This window comes from Gracilinanus agilis, chromosome 1 (assembly GCF_016433145.1).
Source record: "Gracilinanus agilis isolate LMUSP501 chromosome 1, AgileGrace, whole genome shotgun sequence".
NCBI lineage: Eukaryota > Metazoa > Chordata > Mammalia > Didelphimorphia > Didelphidae > Gracilinanus > Gracilinanus agilis.
Window position 1 is genome coordinate 252,918,561 of NC_058130.1, and position 19,907 is coordinate 252,938,467.

The 19,907-nt window shown below is 39.2% G+C and overlaps 1 protein-coding gene across 1 annotated transcript in view; it reads right to left on the reverse strand.

Annotated features, from left to right (window-relative positions):
- The window catches only part of POLR1E (RNA polymerase I subunit E), a 38,419-nt gene extending 31,608 nt beyond the window's left edge, over window positions 1-6,811 (reverse strand). The window contains exon 1 of the mRNA XM_044657527.1: window positions 6,748-6,811. Coding sequence (XP_044513462.1) covers window positions 6,748-6,811 — 64 coding nt within the window. The remainder of the gene's footprint in view (window positions 1-6,747) is intronic.
- Window positions 6,812-19,907: the final 13,096 nt, after the last annotated feature.

A 19,907-nucleotide genomic window follows, 5' to 3' on the forward strand; every position in this document is an offset into this window, starting at 1 on the left:
ATTTCACATTTATTGTCTCATTTGCTCCTTATAACAGTCCTGTGAAGGTGGCAGGGAAGAGATTATTGGAGACATTTTAAAAACTAGGATATTAAAGCTCAGGATTCAGTGATTAGTTCAAGGTTATATGGTCAGCAAATGCCACAGGTGGAACTAGACTCCAGGTTTTATGTCCCGCCACCATTTCCTATTTCTTTCCAATATAGTACACTACCTTTTCAGCAGTTGTCTTGGTGATCTTAGTGCCTTTTATGGTGCCTGGCAAACTTAAATACTTTTTGATTGATAGGAAATGGGGAAGGAAGGAGCAGTCCCCTGAAATGTGCCTGAATGTTATATATATATATATATATATGACTGAGAAGAAAGAAAAATATAACACATGAAAGTAGAGCCAACAGACAAATGATCAGAAGAAGGAGATTTCATTAGGCCAAGACTGAATTAATGGGGGGCAAAGTTGTCCTCAGCAAGCAACTTCCATAAGTCAGTTCTTTTTTGTGTAGTTGGAAGTCAAATGCAAGCCACACAATGAACAGTTATTGCACAAATGTTTGTGGGCAGCTGTGGGCGTGCAAACCACCTGCTACAAGTTTACAGCTTTGTTAAACTTGGTAAACATTAGCAATGGAATGGAAACGCCTCCCCAGTCTGTACAGTGGCCTTCTTAGATGTTGAGATTCCCTCATGGCTGGGCTTCCCATATCTCCAGCCAGAGTGCTTGCTGTGGGTAGAGACCCAGAGCTATGGATGCTCTGGGCAAGCAGTTTGAGATTCTTTGGGGGGGACTGGCATAGGCAGAGCAGAGCAAGGAGGGAGCACTGCTGTTCTCCACAGGCATTTTAGGACCCTTGGATGTCTTACAGACATGCTATTGAGAACAGGGCCACCTCCACTAAAAAGAGTTCACTCACTTTGACTGGAGCCCGTCCTGCCCGTAGGGCTGCAGGAGATACTGGTGAACAAGCTTGTCCCTGAGTGTTCCCGCCAGTTTGATTTTCTTTCTTGATCGATGCAAGTTGATAATGTATAGTGTAATGGACCCACGGACGTAGTTGTGGCTAGGATCCAGGAAGACAGAAGGGAGAAGATTAAAACAAGGATGTTAGTGAGGTGCTCCCCACCCTCCATGATGTAGAAGCAGATTTCAAGAAAACTAGAGATTTAAAAAAAGAAGAGGATTTTCTTTTTAACACTTCAGACTGGGAAGACTCTTGGTTTGGGAATATGAAGATTTGGGTTCTAGTCTTGTCATTAACCTTGAGCAAGTCACATCAGTTTTTTTTTTCTAGAACATTAGAGGATTTATTTAGATGACCTTTAGAATCCCTTTTAATATTTTATGATGCTAAGAAGCTGTAAAGTTTCAGGCTACTTAAGGTCCTTGACTGAAGGATACTTTGGGAGGCATTTTGTTGTCCTATGAAGAACTTGCTTCCCCCAACACCTCACATCTCTTTTTTTTATGGGGGGAACCCTTACCTTCTGTCTTGAAATTGATACCAACTATTGGTTCCAAGGCAGAAGAGCAATAAAGGCTAGGCAAATGGGGTTAAATGACTTGTTCAGGATCACACAGCTAAGAAGAAGTATATGAGGCCAGATTTGCATCCAGGATTTCCCATCTCCAGGTCTGGCTTTCTGTCCAATGAGCCACTTTGTTGCCCCCTCACTTATTTCTATTGCATTTCAGATCACCTATGCTTCCCTAACAGCCTACTTCCAGCTATCTTTTATTCTTAAATTTTAACACACTCCCATTCTTCCACAATCTTATTATTTATTTTTACAGAGAAAACAAACAAAAAACTTAAATCCTGTAAAAGATTTTTTATTTTTCCTAAACATCTACCTCTGCAAAATTAAGTCACCCTATTGATTTGGGGGTAGGTGGTAGAAATTCATTATGTCTGCTTTTCTATATCAAAGATATATTTATTAAATTATGAACTGCTTAAGTGAAGAATCCCATCTTTTATTTGTTATTCAGAATCCCTCAATACAGTGCTAACCTATCTCGAAAGGATTTGATAAAAGATTACAATATTAACATTTGGATAAGGTATTTTAGGAGGTGTGAATGAATCTTCCCATTGGCCTGTCTGGATTATTGCACACTATTACAAGACCAGAACCACTGACTGATTAAAAAAAAGTATTATCAATCACATACGAGGAAAACATAAAAAGAATTAATATATTACTTTCATTTGTTTTACATTATTTTATAGAAAACATTTAGCTTATCCTCTTCTAACATAAAGAACAAGGAACCACTTAATTCAATAATTAAATCAATTAAAATAACCTCTTCACTTCTGTATCATGGTCAATGAAGGAAAAGACAGAAAAATGGAGAAAGATTGCAAGGAAAAGAAACAAAAAAGAAAAGTGGTAGAAGTGAGAGACTTGGGGAGAGAGGCAGAAGGGAAAGAAAAGCAAGGGAAGAAAGAAATCTTGGGAGCAGTATAGGAGATTTGAAAGCCTAGAAGGCATAATATAGCCATGACAGGATATTCAACACTCTTTGGGCATATGCAACTTTTTTTTTGTTAGAGTCATTAAGATGATTAGAAATTTGGGAAGCAAGATGATAAGCAAACCAAAAACACAATGCCCCAATTTTCACAAGGAAGGGTATATGAAATTTCCAAAGGGACAGAAGGTAGTTTCATAGGAAGAAAACTTGTATCTCCCCAAGTAGTTGGCTCTCTCAGAAAAGCATGTTGTGGTCACAGGAAACTGGGTGAGAGAATATGGATGGCAAAGAGTAAACCACTGCTATTACTAAAAGGCAGCTCAGAATCACAGAAAGTCAAAACTGGAAGAAATACTGGAAATCATTTAGTCCAATCCCCTCATTTTACTGATGACAAAATTTAAGGTCCACAGAGAAGAAGTAACTTTTTTAGGTTCCAAAACTAGTTTGTGACAAAACTGGGATTTGAAAACAGGTCCTCTGATGCCAAGTTCAGTGTTTTTTTCCCACCAGTATAGCACATCTTATTGGCAGTGCTATATTTTCATGTGAGAAAAAATAGTGCATTCTTTGATCGTGGATAAAGAGCTCTAAGGAAGCTTTGAGGCCATCTTTTCCAACCCTTTCATTCTCTAGAAGAAAAAAACCATAACTCAGAGAGGCTGAGTGACTTGCCTAAGGCCCCAGCGAAGTAAAGAGCAGAGGAAGATTTTGAATCCAGGCCTTCTGACTCCAACTTCCTAACTCTTCCTACTATTCCATTACAAAGTCTTGGTTTAGATGAGTGCCAAGTTTGGGGATTCCATTTAACTGTGGTAAAAAGGAAACAGCCTGTGAGCAAAAGCAGGAAGTGTTGGATCAGTGGATGCCCTTATTAGCCAAGACTACAGTAATTCTCTTTTTTTGATTATCACCAGACTCCTCTCTCACATTTTAGCAGAGAAGGAGAGTGATTTGATTGCATTTACTTAGTTATCCTCCCCAGAAATGGGGCAGAATGAGTCCTCAGGGAGAATGGTGGGATCAGAGGAAGTGGTGGGTGGGAGGGAAACCTGAAGTCACTGCAGAGTTATAGAGAAATCTGCCTTGTCAAGCTGCTTGGCAGCCTTCCTACTCCTTTCCCATAGTTCTCTCAGGAGGCTAGGTCCTTACAGAAAGCCAGTCCAGGTGGCAATGTACAGAACATGTTTCACAGTATGTACTTTAGCCAGAAGGAGACTGGTATTAAAATGTGGCCCATCTGCCCAATGCATCTCCTTGGCTTTCTGCCAGCAGATTAGGAGAAAGTTTTGTTGGTTACACAAGTCTGAAGTGACAGTAAGAGTTGGCTTTCTGGCTTCTAAGATGTCTCCATGGCTTTGTGATTATGGCTCAAATAAACAATGCAAGGAAAAGTTAAAACCCCAGATTTGTTCCCTGACTCCCAAAATAAATCTTTGAAGAACAATTATTCTCCCAGGAAATAGGACTAATTAGTCTCACCTTGACCTTCTATCCTTTTATTATTATAAATCATCTGCTGACCTTGATTATTTTAGCTAATAAAACTTCCTGGGAGAAGTGGTCTGGGTTGAATTTCCTCCACCTCTGTCTCATTCACTGTTAGGACGTTTTCACCAGTAGAGAATCTCAGTATCTGGAGTTCATCTCCTCTGGCTGCTTTTTCCTTGCCTGACATTTCCCCTATGTTGCCATGGGCGGGAGTGGGGACTGAGTCCAGGCAGGGAAGACTGGGATTGAAATATCCTGGATAGAGGAGGTGGAAGACATCAGGTGGGACAAGCACCGGATGACCTCCAGATACCAAACAGTCTTTATGCAAAGGCCTCCCACAAGGCTGAAAAGATTGGGAGGGGGAAATGGAGGAAGATGTATGGGGAGCAATGGACAAGTCCAGTATTAGGTCAATCTCCTTGAAATCTAGATTTGTCCATTGTCTCCGAGTCTATTTCAAACTTTTTTTTTTTGGTAAGAGTCAGGCCATGTTTTGCCAAACATTTTTTCCTCTTAATTTTGAAGCCCCTGTGTATTTTAAGGGAAATTTAATCCACATGTTTCTGATTCATTTACACTTAACTCATCAAAATATTGTTTTGTAAGAACCATTTGATGTCCAAGAAGCCTCGGGAACCTTTTTTATGAGCCTTTTTTTTTCTTCTGAGAAACAGGAAGTCATGTTTTGCCAAGAATAAACGAACTTGAACCCCAAAAGGCTCAAGTTTGCTTCAAAATCTACCGAGTTCCAGTCAGTTCTGAACTTGGCTAAGGGCCTTTTTTCCTCCCCAGAAACATACAATATCTTAAAAAGATGGTTTGTACTCAGAGGTTTTCTAGTCAAAACTTTCTAGTTCCTGCCATAAGAGATTTTAGGGAGGGGAGTACCACCCTTCCAGATTTCTGGCTAATTTGTTGACATCAAGAGCAAGATATAGAGAAGCACCTGTCTGGGTCAGTTTATGACCCTTTTTTGCTTATAAGTCAATCACAGGGAAGAACTTTTAAATATAAGCCCAAGAATGAAACAAAAAGGATGTCTTCTTGTCATAGGAAGTGTTCAAACACAGGCTAGATGCCTGCATGTCAAGGAGGCTGCAGAAGGGAATCCCAAACTAGATTAGATGACTTTTGAAGTATCTTCTAACCCTAATAATTACTATTCTTTGTAAATGTACATGACTGCAGATCTACTATTAAGAGGCTAACTGCTTTGAATGTTGAATCTTGAGAAGATCATGTACTTTGAATGTAGGGGTAGAGTGTCTTGTCATGTAATTCAATTCAATTTAGTTCAGTTTGGCTGAAATGTAGAGTATGTGATGGAGAGTGAAATGAAATGAAGTTGAAACATCATGTTTGATCCAGATTGTGTTGGGCATTAGGTGCCAGGACAAATTTTTTTCCTTTTTCTTTTTTTAAAAGGCAATAGGGAGGTGCTGAAGGTTAGTAGCAGATTGACATAGCCAGATCTGTGCCTTAGGAAAATTATCTTGGCAATTGTGTACAGGATGGTATGTAATTTGAATCTGTTATCCTAAAAATTACAATCCCCAGCAAAACTACGATTCCCAGCACCCTACTCACTTCCTGTCATTACATGCTTATGTACACAGGGTATAAATTGGGTATAGCCCTGTCTCTTGGCCTCTTTCCTTCCTGTTATGGCTTTGGTGGAGTGGGGATTTTTGAGCAGGTAGAAAAACTTAGTCACATGGTTCTGTTTTGTCAGATAATAAACTTAAAAAATATAATACTTCAAAAAAAAAAAAGATAGACATATATGTGTGTACATATATATTATATAAGCACACATATATGTGCAAGCCTTTAAAATATACATCTCAGGGGGGAGCTGGGTGGCTCAGTGGATTGAAAGACAGTTCTAGGGATGGATAGTCCCAGGCTCATATCTGGCCACAGTCACTTCCTAGCTGTGTGATCCTGGGCAAGTCACTTAACCCCTATTGATTAGCCGTGGTGGATATCACTCTTCTGTCTTGGAATCAATCCACAGTATCGATTCTAAGAGGAGGGTAAGGATTTACAAACATACATACATACATACATACATATAAGATATGTAGACAAACCTTAAAGTTATATGTGTATATGCACATATACACATATGCATACCTTGTTACAGGTATACAAAGCTTAAAGACATATATGTCTTATTTATATATATGCAAACTTTAAATACAGAGGTTTGCAAATACATCGATGTATTATATCGATATATCTATATCTCTTTAAGGTTTGCACATATAAGATTAATAATATACATAATAAGATGTTATATGTAGTAAGATATATCTTTAAGGTTTGGGGGCAGATGGGTGGCACAGATTGAACACTGGGCCGAGTAAGTAAGTAAATAAGATTTATCTTCCCGAATTCAATTCTGGCCTCAGATACTTACTAGCTGTGTGAGCCTGGACAAATCATTTAGCCCTACCTTAGTTCCTCATGTGTAAAATAAATGGAGAAGGAAACGACAAACCACTCCAGTATCTTTGCCAAGAAAACCGCAAATGGGCTCAAGAAGAGTAGGCTATGACTGAAACGAATGAACAAAATCTTTAAGGTCAGCCTAGCACTTTACCTGTAAGTGTTAGCATAGAGAGATGGATAGCCATGCTAGCTGTTAGAATGCCCTTTTCTCACAACCCCTAAGGTAGGCAGAAAAACTACTCTAACTTTCCCAGCTGGTTGGAACGAAGGAGCCCTTGCTTAGCCCCCGCTCCTGTGTCTGGGAGTGTAACCAGTCTTACCTAGCGCAGCCTTCTGCCCTTCGCCCGGCTCCCCACAGTACTGCCACGTCGCAAATGCAGACATGGCTAGAGTAAGTCCAGAAATCGATCAACAACCAGCAATAACCGTCACAATTCAATCCAGTTTCCACACAATTCACGTGTGATGTTCCTCAAGGGTTTCCTAGGCGTCCTCGTCTTAGCCGGAAGAGGTGGGTCCACAGGCCGGAAGAACCCTTCCCAATCCAGGCCTCTTAAAACTTGCCATTTTAGTCTCACTCTCAATAGCGAATCTTGAAGCCCACTTCCTACTCTAGCTGATTCGTCCCCTCCTCCAAAGCCCCGCCCCCAAAGAGGCGGTGGGTTGTCTCTTCCTCTCAGCTCCTCCCTCTGAAGCTATCGCTTCTTCCCCTTGTTCAGACTATGTTGGCTTGGTCTGAGCTGCCTCAATTTTGACTTTACTAGGCAGCGACTAGCGGTGAATGTAGGCTTCCGGGAGTGCTGTGCTCAGCAAAGCGTGTTAGCAGTGAACGCTGCCGGAATTTGATCTGAAACCGGCACCTGGAGTCAAAATAGCAAGGACTTTTCTAGAGAGCAACAGGGACTAACCACCCTATTCTCTCTTCTTTTACAGATGAGTAAAACTGAGGCCCAGAGACAAGGAGTGACAGGCCCTAGTCACACCTTTTCTGACCCATTGGGGTCTCTCCTTGAGAATTTCTCTCACCGCCGCTGGTGTTTGCAGTAAATACTGGTTTGCATTAAGACTGCCAAGTGGCAAAGTTTCCAGAAAAACCTGAGTTCAAAGCCAGCCTCAAACACTTCTCCCCAAGAGATCTTGGACAATTCCCTTAACTTCTGCCTGCCTCAATTTCCTCATCTATATAATGGGATGTACAGGAATTAAGGGAAGACAAGTATGGCAAGTATGAGGACTTGCTGAGCCCTTTTCAGGGCTGCTCATCCACCTTTGGTGTCTACCTTTCACTCAATTCTCACCTGTGACTCCCAGAAGCTATAGCATGCACACAGGCTGTACTCCAGTAAAACTGTCTCCACAGATGGCCTAAATAGATTGAGGGTAACCAACAGGCCTCAAACTTGTTGGTGAGTTAGGGGGATCTCTACCCTGAGCATGTGAAAACTTCCCCCAGTAGAATGGGCAGATGAGAACAATTTGTTCCAGTGGTCATGAAGGTAGCTGAAGCAACTGCTGAAGAACCCTTAGAGCATTGGTCATACATTGAAGAGGCCAAGGTCACTCACTGCATCCCAGGCCATCACCAATTGTCTTGACTTTTGTATTGCCTCTGGACTTTGTGACTCTGGAAGAGAAAGTGTGGCTGAGGACTTTGTGAAGTGCTGCCTCACTTAAATCCAATTTATACTTGAGTTAAAAGACATCACCTTGTGATGTCATTTTGGTCCTCTTGGAGTATGAAGGACAACTACAACCAACCAATGTGGGTAATAGTAGCATCTACCTTGCAAGGTTGTTTTGAGAATAAAATGAAAAGCTATCTGTAATGCACTTTGCAAACCTTAAAACTCTAAATGCTGTTAAGTCTGAACTAGTTCCCTCATTCCCTCAACACACCATGACTTGGTGCTTAGCAAAAACTAAATCAAGTCTCCTAAGGTTAAGGCTGGAAAACCTCCCATTAGAGGGACTTTCCTATGAAGAATGGCATTCACCTGCAAGAAACCCCAGAGTTCATGGCTGAAGCCCAACAGATTGAATTTAAAGAAAATCTCACCAAGTGAAAAGGCTTTGACCAAGGTCATGTGACAAGGATTATAATTAAAAAAAAAAAAAACTCCCACCATATAAAATCAGGTCCTCTGATTACATATATCTGTTATCTTTCCACTGTAAGTAGAAGATAAAAATCCATTTTGTGATTTTTCAATGCTAACTCTACTTGTCTGTCTAGTTAAAAACGAAAACAAAATAAAAACGGAGCTCCTTAAACACATCTTTATTAACCTCCACTCAAGAAAAAGGAATTTGAAGAAGGAATTAATTACACAGAATTGGTAGATCAAAGAATGAATCATAGCAACAATAGCTGATTTTATCAAAGAGAATTACAATGAACAAAAATGTTCAGGATACAGCTAAAGCAGTACTCAGTAGTAAATTTATATCTCTAAGTCTAAAGGAAAGAAAAAGAACATTCATAAATTGAGCATACAGTTAAAAAGAAGCAAAAAACAATAAATACTAAAATAGAAATGATGAAAATTGAAAAGTCTTAAAATAGAAAGAATAACAATCAGTGAAGTGATCAATAAAATTAGAAGCTGTTTTAATTATAATAATTACACAGTTATCTAGTTCCATTTAAAAAGAAAAAATAAATTGCTGGTATAAAAAAATGAAAAACATATTATAACAAATTGAGAGGAAAAAACTATCAAACTATTTTGCTCAATTATGGGCCAACAAACAGATTAAGTGGACACAATTCAGAAAATGCAAAATACCCTTATTAAAAGAAACTAATAGGAGGCAGTTAGATGGTTTAGTACAGTGATGGGCAAACTTTTTAAAGAGGAGGCCAAAGGAAAGGAAATGCTCATCTGTCAGTCTGTTTCTTAGGCAACTCTTTCAAAGTTTCATTGTATTATATCCTACTCATTGTATTCGTCAGATTAGGAATAATGTCACGCAGCCGGATAGAACATTTCAGAGGGTCGAATCTGGTCTGTGGGCCATAGTTTGGTTTAGTGGATTGAGAGCCAAGTCCAGAGATGAGAGGTCTTGACCTCAGACTTCCTAGCTGGGTGACCATGGGCAAGTCACTTAACCCTCATTGCCTACCCCTTACCACTCATTTGCCTAGGAAGCAATACCCAGTATTAATTCTAAAATGGAAGGTAAGGGTTAAAAAAAAAAAAGTAATAGAGAATTTAACACAGTATTGTCTTGGAAGAAGCACACCCAAGTTTGTAGCAGAATGGGGGACTTAAACTCCATTCAATCCAGAAGAAAGAAAAGAATTTAATTTGAAGAGGAGATTTAGGTGATATAATAGGCTAATAACTGGTGGAATAGCCTGGGAGCTAATCGGATAGCCTTAGGGCTGATGGATAATCCTGGGAGCTAGTAGAGTGGCCTTTTTGGAGCTAATGGAATAGCAGCTCTCCAGGAACTTCAATTGTGGAGTAGCAGCTCCAAAGCCCTGGGCTGATAGAGTAGCAGCTCTGGAGCTGATAGAGTAGTCCTTGGGGCTACAGTAAGCATTTAGTAAATGCTGATTCATTCATTTGTGTCATCCAGGTTCACAACCTCCATGTTATCTGTCATTTCATACTCCCTCTCTACTGCCTATTCAATGAGTTGCCAAAGTTTTTTGTTTTTTACTTTCACTACATCTCTCACTTCTATCCCCTTATTTTGGACTAGCACCTCTGATCAAGGGCTTTCTGAGCCCTTTTCAGGGCTGCTCATCCACCTTTCCCCCAACTCTCACCAGTAGCTCCAAGAAGTTGTACTTTACACAGAAGCCATACCCCATTTAAACTATTTTGGCAGACAGACTAAACCAGGTTGAAGGGAATCAAGAGGCCTCAAAAACATTAGTGAGTTAGGGGGGAGGTTTGTTCTAAGGGTCTTTCAACAATTTGTTCCAAGAGTCATGAAGGCAGCTGAGGAGCACTTAGCGTATGGTCAGATATCAAAGACGCCAGGGTCATTTGCTGACCTTCTTGACTTTTGTCTTGCCACTGGACTTTGATGATCCTGGAAATCAGAGCAAGGCTGACAACTTTGCCCAACTCTGCCTCCTTTAAATATCAAATCTACATGCAAGTTAAGATCTCACTTTTGTACTTATTCCTATGTCACTGGTCCTCTTCAAAAATAAAGGACAAGGGGGCAGCAAGGGGGCAGCTAGTTAGTTCAGTGAATTGAGAGCCAGGCCTAGAGAGAGGAGGGCCTGGGTTCAGATCTGACCTCAGATACTTCTTAGCTGTGTGACTCTGGGCAAGTCACTTAATCCCCATTTGCCTAGAAATTTCCCTAGACAGAGATGAGTTTTTCTTCTATCTTGGAACCAGTATACAGTATTGATTCTAAGATGAAAGGTAAGGATTTAAAACAACAACAATAACAAACAACAACAACTAAGACCCTAATTCAAGCCTTAATGAACTCTTTTTTTTTTTTTAAACCCTTGTACTTCGGTGTATTGTCTTATAGATGGAAGATTGGTAAGGGTGTGCAATGGGGGTCAAGTGACTTGCCCAGGGTCACACAGCTGGGAAGTGGCTGAGGCCGGGTTTGAACCTAGGACCTCCCATCTCTAGGCCTGACTCTCACTCCACTGAGCTACCCAGCTGCCCCCCCCCCTTAATGAACTCTTGACTTGTCTCTCCTGGACAATTGCAATAGACTCCAGGTCTATAGACTTCAAGTCCTTTACCACTCCAATCTATCCTTTGCCATTTGACTGCTAAAGAGATCTTCCTAAAGCATATGTACTATATAAACTCCAGGGACCACTTATCACTTCTGGAACTAGTTATAAACATCTTTTTGGTTTTTAAACCCTTTGGTTTTAAAGCCCTTTGCAACATGTCCCCAACCTACCTTTCCATACTTGTAATACATTACTCCCCTCACAAACTTTCTCATCTTGGTCAAACTGGCCTTCTTGCTCTTCCTCCATGCCTGGAATATATTCCTTCCTCACAACCACCTCTAAGAATCCAGTTTTCTTCAAAAAGCAGCGTAAGGAACACCTGCTATATTACACACACACGCCCATCCTAAAGCAGTAATTATTAATTAAGATCCTGAATATAGTTCTGGAGTTCTTTTCATCAAAAGCATTATTGAGTTATCACATTAACCAGCTTAAGAGAAAAAGTAAACATTCACAACAAAAATTAATTCTTCTCAAGCTCAGAGGGGATGTAAAGCTAGCAAATAATCCCCTATATAATCTACCCTTGGAGAGGAGGAAAGAGTGACAGGATCTTCATTGGCTTCTCTTCTCGACCCCAAGTTAGATCCCTGGTACCAGAATTAGCCTATATGCAGTTTGCACTTGAGTCATCCTTACCATCCTAACTCAGGACCCATTGCTATCTGTGGCTGACAACTACCTTCTGTTCTCCATGGTCCTGAATTCTTTATTTCGCACTTGTGATATCTGCTACTTTCTTTTCTCCCACAAATCCCCTGACTAAAATGGTAGGGGATGGGTTTGAGAGTTTGGAAGCCGTCCACTTGGTGGCTTAGCCTCCTTCCTTTAAGTCTTTCTACCCCAAATGAAGGCTACACTTTCACATAATAATTAAAATATCAGCATAGTTTTTGATTTTTTTTTTCATTCATACTTATAAAAGAATGTGACTAATTGGGGACAGGAATTTCCAGGACCCTAGAGTGAATTGCAGAGAACTGTTAACTTAAAGAGAATTTCCAAAGGATCATCAATTGTTATGCTGAGTGGGGCAATTAAAAACCAAGAAGTTAAATCCCTTTTTTTGTTGTCAGACTGGGTAACCTGGCCGGAGAGGCAGGCTAGGGAGAGAGCAATGCAACTTTGCTAGAGACCCCAGAAAGTACTTCCGAAGACCAGGTAAAGAAGAAAGTAGAGATAAAATTGACTACAAGATATTGAGAAGCTGGGTGGGGTTGTGGGGAAAAGAAAGTGGCTTTTCCTAGGCAAGGACCAAATTGTCTCCTCTCCTTGACCCCTCTGCTGGTCTACTTAAAGGAGTATGAAGAGCTGTTAGTGCAACTATTTCTTCCCCTTTCTCCTTTGATTTTCAAAGTAGACTGTGGCAGTAGCTTTCCTGAAAAGTCCTCTTGAGTATCCTTGGCAATACCTGGCTGGAGACTGGAAAAAGTTTTCAGACCTTTATACTAAAGGTCAGGCATGTATGACCCCATCAAAGAAGGGCTCTGAGATCAAAGCAAGATTGCAGTAATTCAAAAGAAACGTGAGATGTGCAAATCTAAAGACATCTTCACTCCAAACGTTTATATGGACTATTTGTGTCAGACTTGTGGTAAAGCTTTCTGAGCTGATATTGGTCTGATCAGCTGCAGAAGGACACACTGTACATTAACCCCAACATCATTATGTCAATTTGGTTCTCTTCAACTAGGAAGGACAACAACCAGAGGAACTGAGAAACTAGGAATTTTCGACATGTGTATCTTTTCAGTTCTAATTTAATTTGCTGAATGTATTTTAATATATGATGTGGATATATTTTCCTTGGGTCAAAACTAGGAAGAATAAAATAATCTTAAATGGCATGGAACAAATATAAGTTAATTGCCACAAATTTATGTATAAAAGATAAATAAAGGAAGTGAATCAGCTCCTGAAAAAAATTGGGAAGTTTCCTAAGCAACTCTATTAAATGTAAAATTCTTCCATCATCCAGTGGCAGCTGATGAACAGAAATAACTTCCAATAATTGACTGAGAAGATCAGTGATGCCTCATGGGACCTAGATAAAAAGCAATCTGGCCCCACTCTAAATCAGTCATGTCTGGAGGTAAATCCATACCAGCAGGGATGTGCTGGAGCCAGCTACAAGCAGGTCCTAAGATCTAATTGGAAAATTTCTAGTATTATACCTCTACATCTGGAACAGATAAGTGTTTGATTTATTATTTTGTAATTGTCTAGACTTAATAAAGTGAAGCAGAAAATGTTAATGGAAATAAAACTAAAGTGTTTCTTGAATACAACTGTTTTTCAAAGCTCTTGTTAAACATATACCAGCATATTACTAGATGTTGGGGTAGAGAATTCTCTAGTTTTTTTTTTGGGGGGGGCGTTGTGCCTCAGGGAGAATGTAGCAAAGGAGGTAGTAGGTGAGGTTAAGAGATTTCTCTTTTCTCCTTGGCACATTAGAAAAGGAATTTTGTAATAGAAGCAAGTGGCCCTGTCCAACTGCAGAGATAAATTGAGTCCATGAGAGTTCAGAAGCAGGTACCTAGAGCTGAAATGATATTCTGAAGATGGCAAGCCCAGAACTAAGACCTTTGCTACTTCTAAGGGATAGGTTTTAATTCCTCCTGAAATAATCAGATTGATTCTGTCTTTTTCAAAATCTGATCCAAAGGGGCAGCTGGATAGCTGAGTGGATTGAGAGCCAGGCCTAGAGATGGGAGGTCCTAGGTTCAAATCTGGCCTCAGACACTTCCTAGCTGTGTGACCCTGGGCAACTCACTTAACCCCCCATTGCCTAGCCCTTACTGCTCTTCTGCCTTGGAACCAATACACAGTATTGATTCTAAGGTGGAAAGTAAGGATACACTAATTATAATTTTTATTGCATTATGATCTGAAAAAGTTGCATTTATTATTTCTGCTTTTCTGAATTTGTTTGCAATGTTTTTATCCACCAAATACATGGTCAATTTTTGTATATGTACCATGTGCTATTGAAAGGAAGGCATATTCCTTTTAATCCCTATTCACTTTTCTCCAGATATCTATCTATTAATTCTAATTTTTAAAAAATTTCATTCACTTCTCTTCTTTTTTTTTTATTTTTTGGTTTGATTTATCTAGATCTGATAGGGGAAGGTTGAGTTCCCCCACTAGTATAATTTTACTATCTATTTCCTCCTTATGTTCTAATAATTTCTCCTTTAAAAATCTGGATGCCAAAATATTTTGTACATATATGTTGCTTCTTGATATTTCTTCATTGTCTATACTGCCTTTTATCAGGTTATAATTACATTTCTTATCTCTTTTAATCAGATCTATTAGAAGGCAGGGGCTTAAAAATTATGATCCTAATTATAATTAATTGATTTGACTTGTAACTGCCTAAGACATAATTCTTTGTCTGAAATTAATTCAGAAATGTAACTGTCCTATAATGAGTTAAATTTAGAAATCAAGTTCTCCTGTTAATCACTCTCTTCTATTCTTAGTGTCAGGGAATCCTTGAGGGATGCAAGTAGACACAAGGGAGTCTCTTCTAGTATCTTTTTTTTTTATTAGACATTTATTAATATTCGTTTTTAATCTGTTTACATACTTTATGCCCCTACTTTCCCCTTCACCCCCCCCCTCTTCCCCCACCCATGGCCAACGTACATTTCCACTGGTTGTAACATGTGTCCTTGTTCAGGGTCTGTTTCCCATTCATGTCCGCCTCAGCCCATGCATTCAAGCAATTGTTTATCTTATATGTTTCCTCTCCTGCAGTCCTTCCTCTGAATGTGGGTAGCATCTTTACCATAAATCCCTCAGAGCTGTCCTGTGTCATTGCAGTGCTGCTGGTATCTTCTAGTATCTTTATACCACTAAGCCATCTTTCAAGGATGACTTGTTTGTTATACTAGGAAGTCTACTTTGCTATCTCTGTCCTTACAAGATGCAGCTGAACTCAAATAACAAACATTTCTTAGTTACAGGAGGGAAGAAGGGAGTTGTTGGTAGTCCTCATTTTCAATTTCCATCCAATCACATTTTCTTCAATCTGTGATGATAGTCTTCCTATTTTCTGACCTTCCCAACACTATAAAAAGTTCTGTTAATCCCATAACTGGGTTGTAGCTTCACTGGGGAAGCTTACAAGCTCTTTATTGGTAAATTTTTGCTTTATTAATCTAGTGATCATGCTTAGAACTTTGTGCCTCAGTATACCTTAATTTTTTAACTATTACATTCCCCAAAAGGGCACAGTAATTGCCCAGGGACACACAGCTAAGAAGTGTCCAGGGTCAGATTTGAACCCAGGACCTTTTGCCTTTGGGCCTGACTCTCAATCTACTAAGTCATCCAGCTGCCCCCTCTAACTACTTTTTAGCTGGTTCTCTTTTTATTTCTTTTTCTTCTCTCATTGCTAGAGATAGCATTTCCTGTACAATAGTGGTGAAAATTGGCATCCTTCCTTCACCCCACTCTTACTGAGAAGGCTTCTAGTTTATCTTCATTATAAATAATAATTGCTGATGGTTTTAGATAGATACTACTTATCATTTTAAGTAAAGTTCATTTATTCTTATACTTCATAGTATTTTTAATAAGAGTGAATGTATTTTGTCAAAAGCTTTTTCTCCATCTTTTAAGATAACTGTATGGTTTTTGTTATTAATGTGGTAATTTATGCTGATAGTTTCCCCAATATTGAACCAGCCCTGCATTCCTGGTATAAATCTACCTGGCCATAGTGCTTGATCTTTATGATATATTACTATAATCTCCTTTCTTCATTGTTCATTTTTTAAAGTATCTAGTAAATACCAAGAAAAGTGCCAAACACAAGGCATACAAAAATGAAACCAAACAAACAAAAAAACCTGCTCTCAAGGAGCTCACAGAAGAACAGGGGGAAACAACATACAAACAAGTATGTATAGACAAGCTATAGAAAGGATAATTTGGAAATGATCTCTGAGGGAAATGACTAGCAGTAACGAGGATCAGGAAGGAATTCTTCCAGAAAGTGATGTTTTAGCAGGGGCATGAAAGAAGCCAGCAGATGAAGATAAAGAGGGAGAAAATTTCAGATATGGCAGCCGCCATTAAAATATTTGGAGTTGAGAGATGGAGTGTTTTGTATAAGTAATAGCAAAGTGGCTAGTGTTACTAGATGACAGAGTACATAGGTAGGATGACGCCAGGTTATGGACTATCAAGCCAGGTTATAAAGCTAAACAGAAAACTTTATATTTGATGCTGGAGGAAGTAGAGACCAAGTAGGTTTTATTGAATAGTGGAGTATATGGACAGACCTGCACTTTAAGAAAATCAATTTGATGGCTGAATGGAGGATAGACTGAAATGAGGAAAGACTTGAAGTAGGGAGAGCAACCAGCAGGCTATTGTAATAGCCCAGGCGTGAGGTGATAAAGACCTATATAAGGGTGGAGACAGAGCCAGAGAAGAGGAATATATAAGGGGTGTTTCTTAGATTAGAAACAACAGGACTTTGCAAAAACAAGTTAGACATGGTTAGATAAGAGAGAGAGGGACAAGTCAAGAATAAACCACAGATTGTGAACCTGTGTGACTGGGAGGTTGGTTATACTGTTAAAAAAGACAGGAAAGTTAGGAAGAGAAGGCTTGTTGGGTGGTGGAAGAGATAATGAGTTCAGTTTTGAACATGCTAAGTTTAAGATGTCTAGAGGATATCGAGCTTGAAATGTCTAATAGGAAGTTGAAAATATGAGACTGCAGGTAAGGACTATGTAAATAGATCTGAGAATCATCTACATAGAATTGATAATTTAGTCCATTAAAGATAATGATGAAGTTCCAGCAAAAGAGATGAGAAGGCACAGTCAATCAGGCAGAAGGAAAATTAGAAGAGAATTCTTCTTTTGGTCATTTTTCAATTGTGTCTAACTCTTCATGACACCTTTGGGGATTTTCTTGGCAAAGATACTGGAGAAGTTTGCCATTTCCTTCTCCAGATCATTTGACATATGGGGAAACTGAGACCAACAAGGTTAACAGGATCACACAGCTAGGAAGAATCTGAGGCCACATATGAATTCAGGAAGATGAGTCTTCTTGATTCTAAGCCCAGTGCCCTATCCGCTCAACCATCTAGGTAACCTAGCCCAGGATAGCATCATGAAAACTTAGTGGGGCACCTAGGTAGCACATAGATAGAGCACCAGGCCTAGAGTTGGGAGGACTTGTGCTCAAATTTGGCCTCAGACACTTTTTAGCTGTGTGACTCTCTGCAAGTCACTTAACTTCAATGGCCTTACCTCTTGCTACTCATCTGTCTTAGAATTGATACTAGGATAGAAGGTAAGGTTAAAAGACAATTAGGGAGAAGAAAGTATCACTTTGAAGAGGGTGATCAACAGTGTCAAAGGCAGAGTGGTTGAGAAAAATGAGGATTAAAAAAAGACACTTGTAATTAAATTATCATTGGTAGCTTGGGAGAGAGCAGTTTTAGCTAAATGATGAGCCAAAGTCAGAAAGGCTGCAGAATTAAGAAAATAGTAAGAAAGGAAGTGGAGACATTGATTGTAAATGGCTTCCTCAAGGAGTTTAGCCACTATAGGGAGGCGAGATATGGGATAATAGCTAGTAGGCATTAAATCAATGGATCAAATGAAGGCTTTTTGAGATAAGGAAAATATAGATGTTTGTAAGAAGTAAGCAAGCAGCAGAGAGGGAGAAATTGAAGATTAGTAAGATATCAGGGATGGTAGAATGGCAATATGCTAGAGAGGAAGGGATGGAATGGAATAATTTGTACATGTAAAGAGGTTTGTTTAATGAAGGAGAAGCACTATCTCTTTGAGACTGAGGTGAAGGATATAGAGGAAAATTATTAGCATGAACACAAAACACACAAACTTTATATTTATTAATTGCATAATACCATAATGGGCACTGGGGATACAAAGAGAAAGATGAACCAGTCTCTGCCCTCAAGGAGCTTACAGTCTTTGTGGGGTGGGAGGAGCCTGTAAGAATGACAACATACACAAATGAGAATAATTCTAAGGAATTAGAGAAGGAAAACCTAGGACACTCAGTTTTGGGTTTTTTTTTCTTGAGTCTGTTTCCATGAAAAACAAAAATAAACCAGACAACTTTTAGTCCATCCTCCATGAAGTTGCCAAAGTGATATTCCTTTCTTTTTTAAATTTTATTTTTATTGTCATGCAAAACACACTTCCATATTGGTAATTATTGTCAGAGCACACTCATACATAACCAGCTCCCCAAAATAAAACAATAAATACACTAATGTGAAAGATGACTTTAACAGTTCTTTCTCTGGAGGTGGATAGCATTCCCCATCATAAGCCTTTCAGGATTGTATCAATCATTGCTTTGCTGAGAGCAGCCAAGTTTTCATAGATGATCATCCTACAATATTAATATTTCTATGTACAATGTTCTCCTAGTTCTGCTTATTTCACTCTGTATCATTCCTACCGATCTTTCCAGTTTTTTTCTGAAATCAGTCATTTCTTATAGCACAATAGTATCCCATCACCAACATGTACCTCAATTTGTTCAGCCATTCTCCAATTGATGGACATCCCCTCAATTTCCAATTCTTTGCCACTACAAAAAGAGCTGCTATAAATATTTTTCTAAAAGTGGATCCTTTCCCCCAAAATGATATTCCTAAACTACAGGTCTTTCCATGTCACTCCCCTGCTCAATAAATGCCAGTGGCTTCCTTTTACCACTGGGATCATTTTGCAAACTCCTCCTTGGCATTTAAAGACTATTATAACCTGTTTTCAATCTACTTTTCCAGGTTTATTAATAATTTCTTCCAGGCATTGTAGTGGTCAATGGTCTACATGTAGTCTCTTATATACAGTCCTCCATCTTCCACTGCTGTGCCTTTGCAAAGACTGTTCCTTATGCCTGGAACTTACATTCCCTACTTCAGCCTTTTAGAATTCTCCAAAGCCCAGGTCAAGTGCTACTTCTTTCACAAAGACTTTCTCCAACAGCTGATTCCTCCTCCTTAAGACACATTGTATACATTTTGCATATATACATTTATCTATCTATCTATCTATCTATCTATCTATCTATCTATCTATCTATTACATATATGTGCTCTATCCGCAGATAGAATTTAAGCTTTTTGAGAGGAGGGACTGTTTCATTTATGTCTTTTATCCTCAGTACCTAGCACAGTATCTGGGAGATGTAGCTCCTTGCTAAATGCTTATTGATTATTTGGCTTTGTTATTGTGAAGTGTCAGGAGATTATATTTCCTACAATGTTGAAAAAAATGCAAGCTCTATTTTACTCAGTAATTTAGTGTAGTTATTTTGTTCTTTAGGTTTCTTAACATTTACTAATTAATATATATGCTATATTTAAATAAATTTATATATTCTATATCCTAGACCAAGTGTCCTCATCTTCACCCTTGCTATTTTCCTGTCTGATCCATCTTCCAAAAGCTATTCTGCTCTGTCCTACCCAGATCTTGTGTCTTCATTTCCACCCCAGTCGTTTTCAATCAGATGCAAGTGTCTAACTTCCTCCCTCCTTTCTCCCGGATCCCCTCCTCCAGTTTCCTATTTAACCTAATCCACACTATCAAAGCCTCTGGAAAAACTCTCCAATGTTTGCCCAATTGTTCTGCTCTTCCTCAGTTAATCAAAACACCTTTCTTTGTTAACTCACCCCTGGGGGCAAGAGCTGTCTTGGGGTTTATATTTGTATTTCCCCTTCCCCACTTCTCC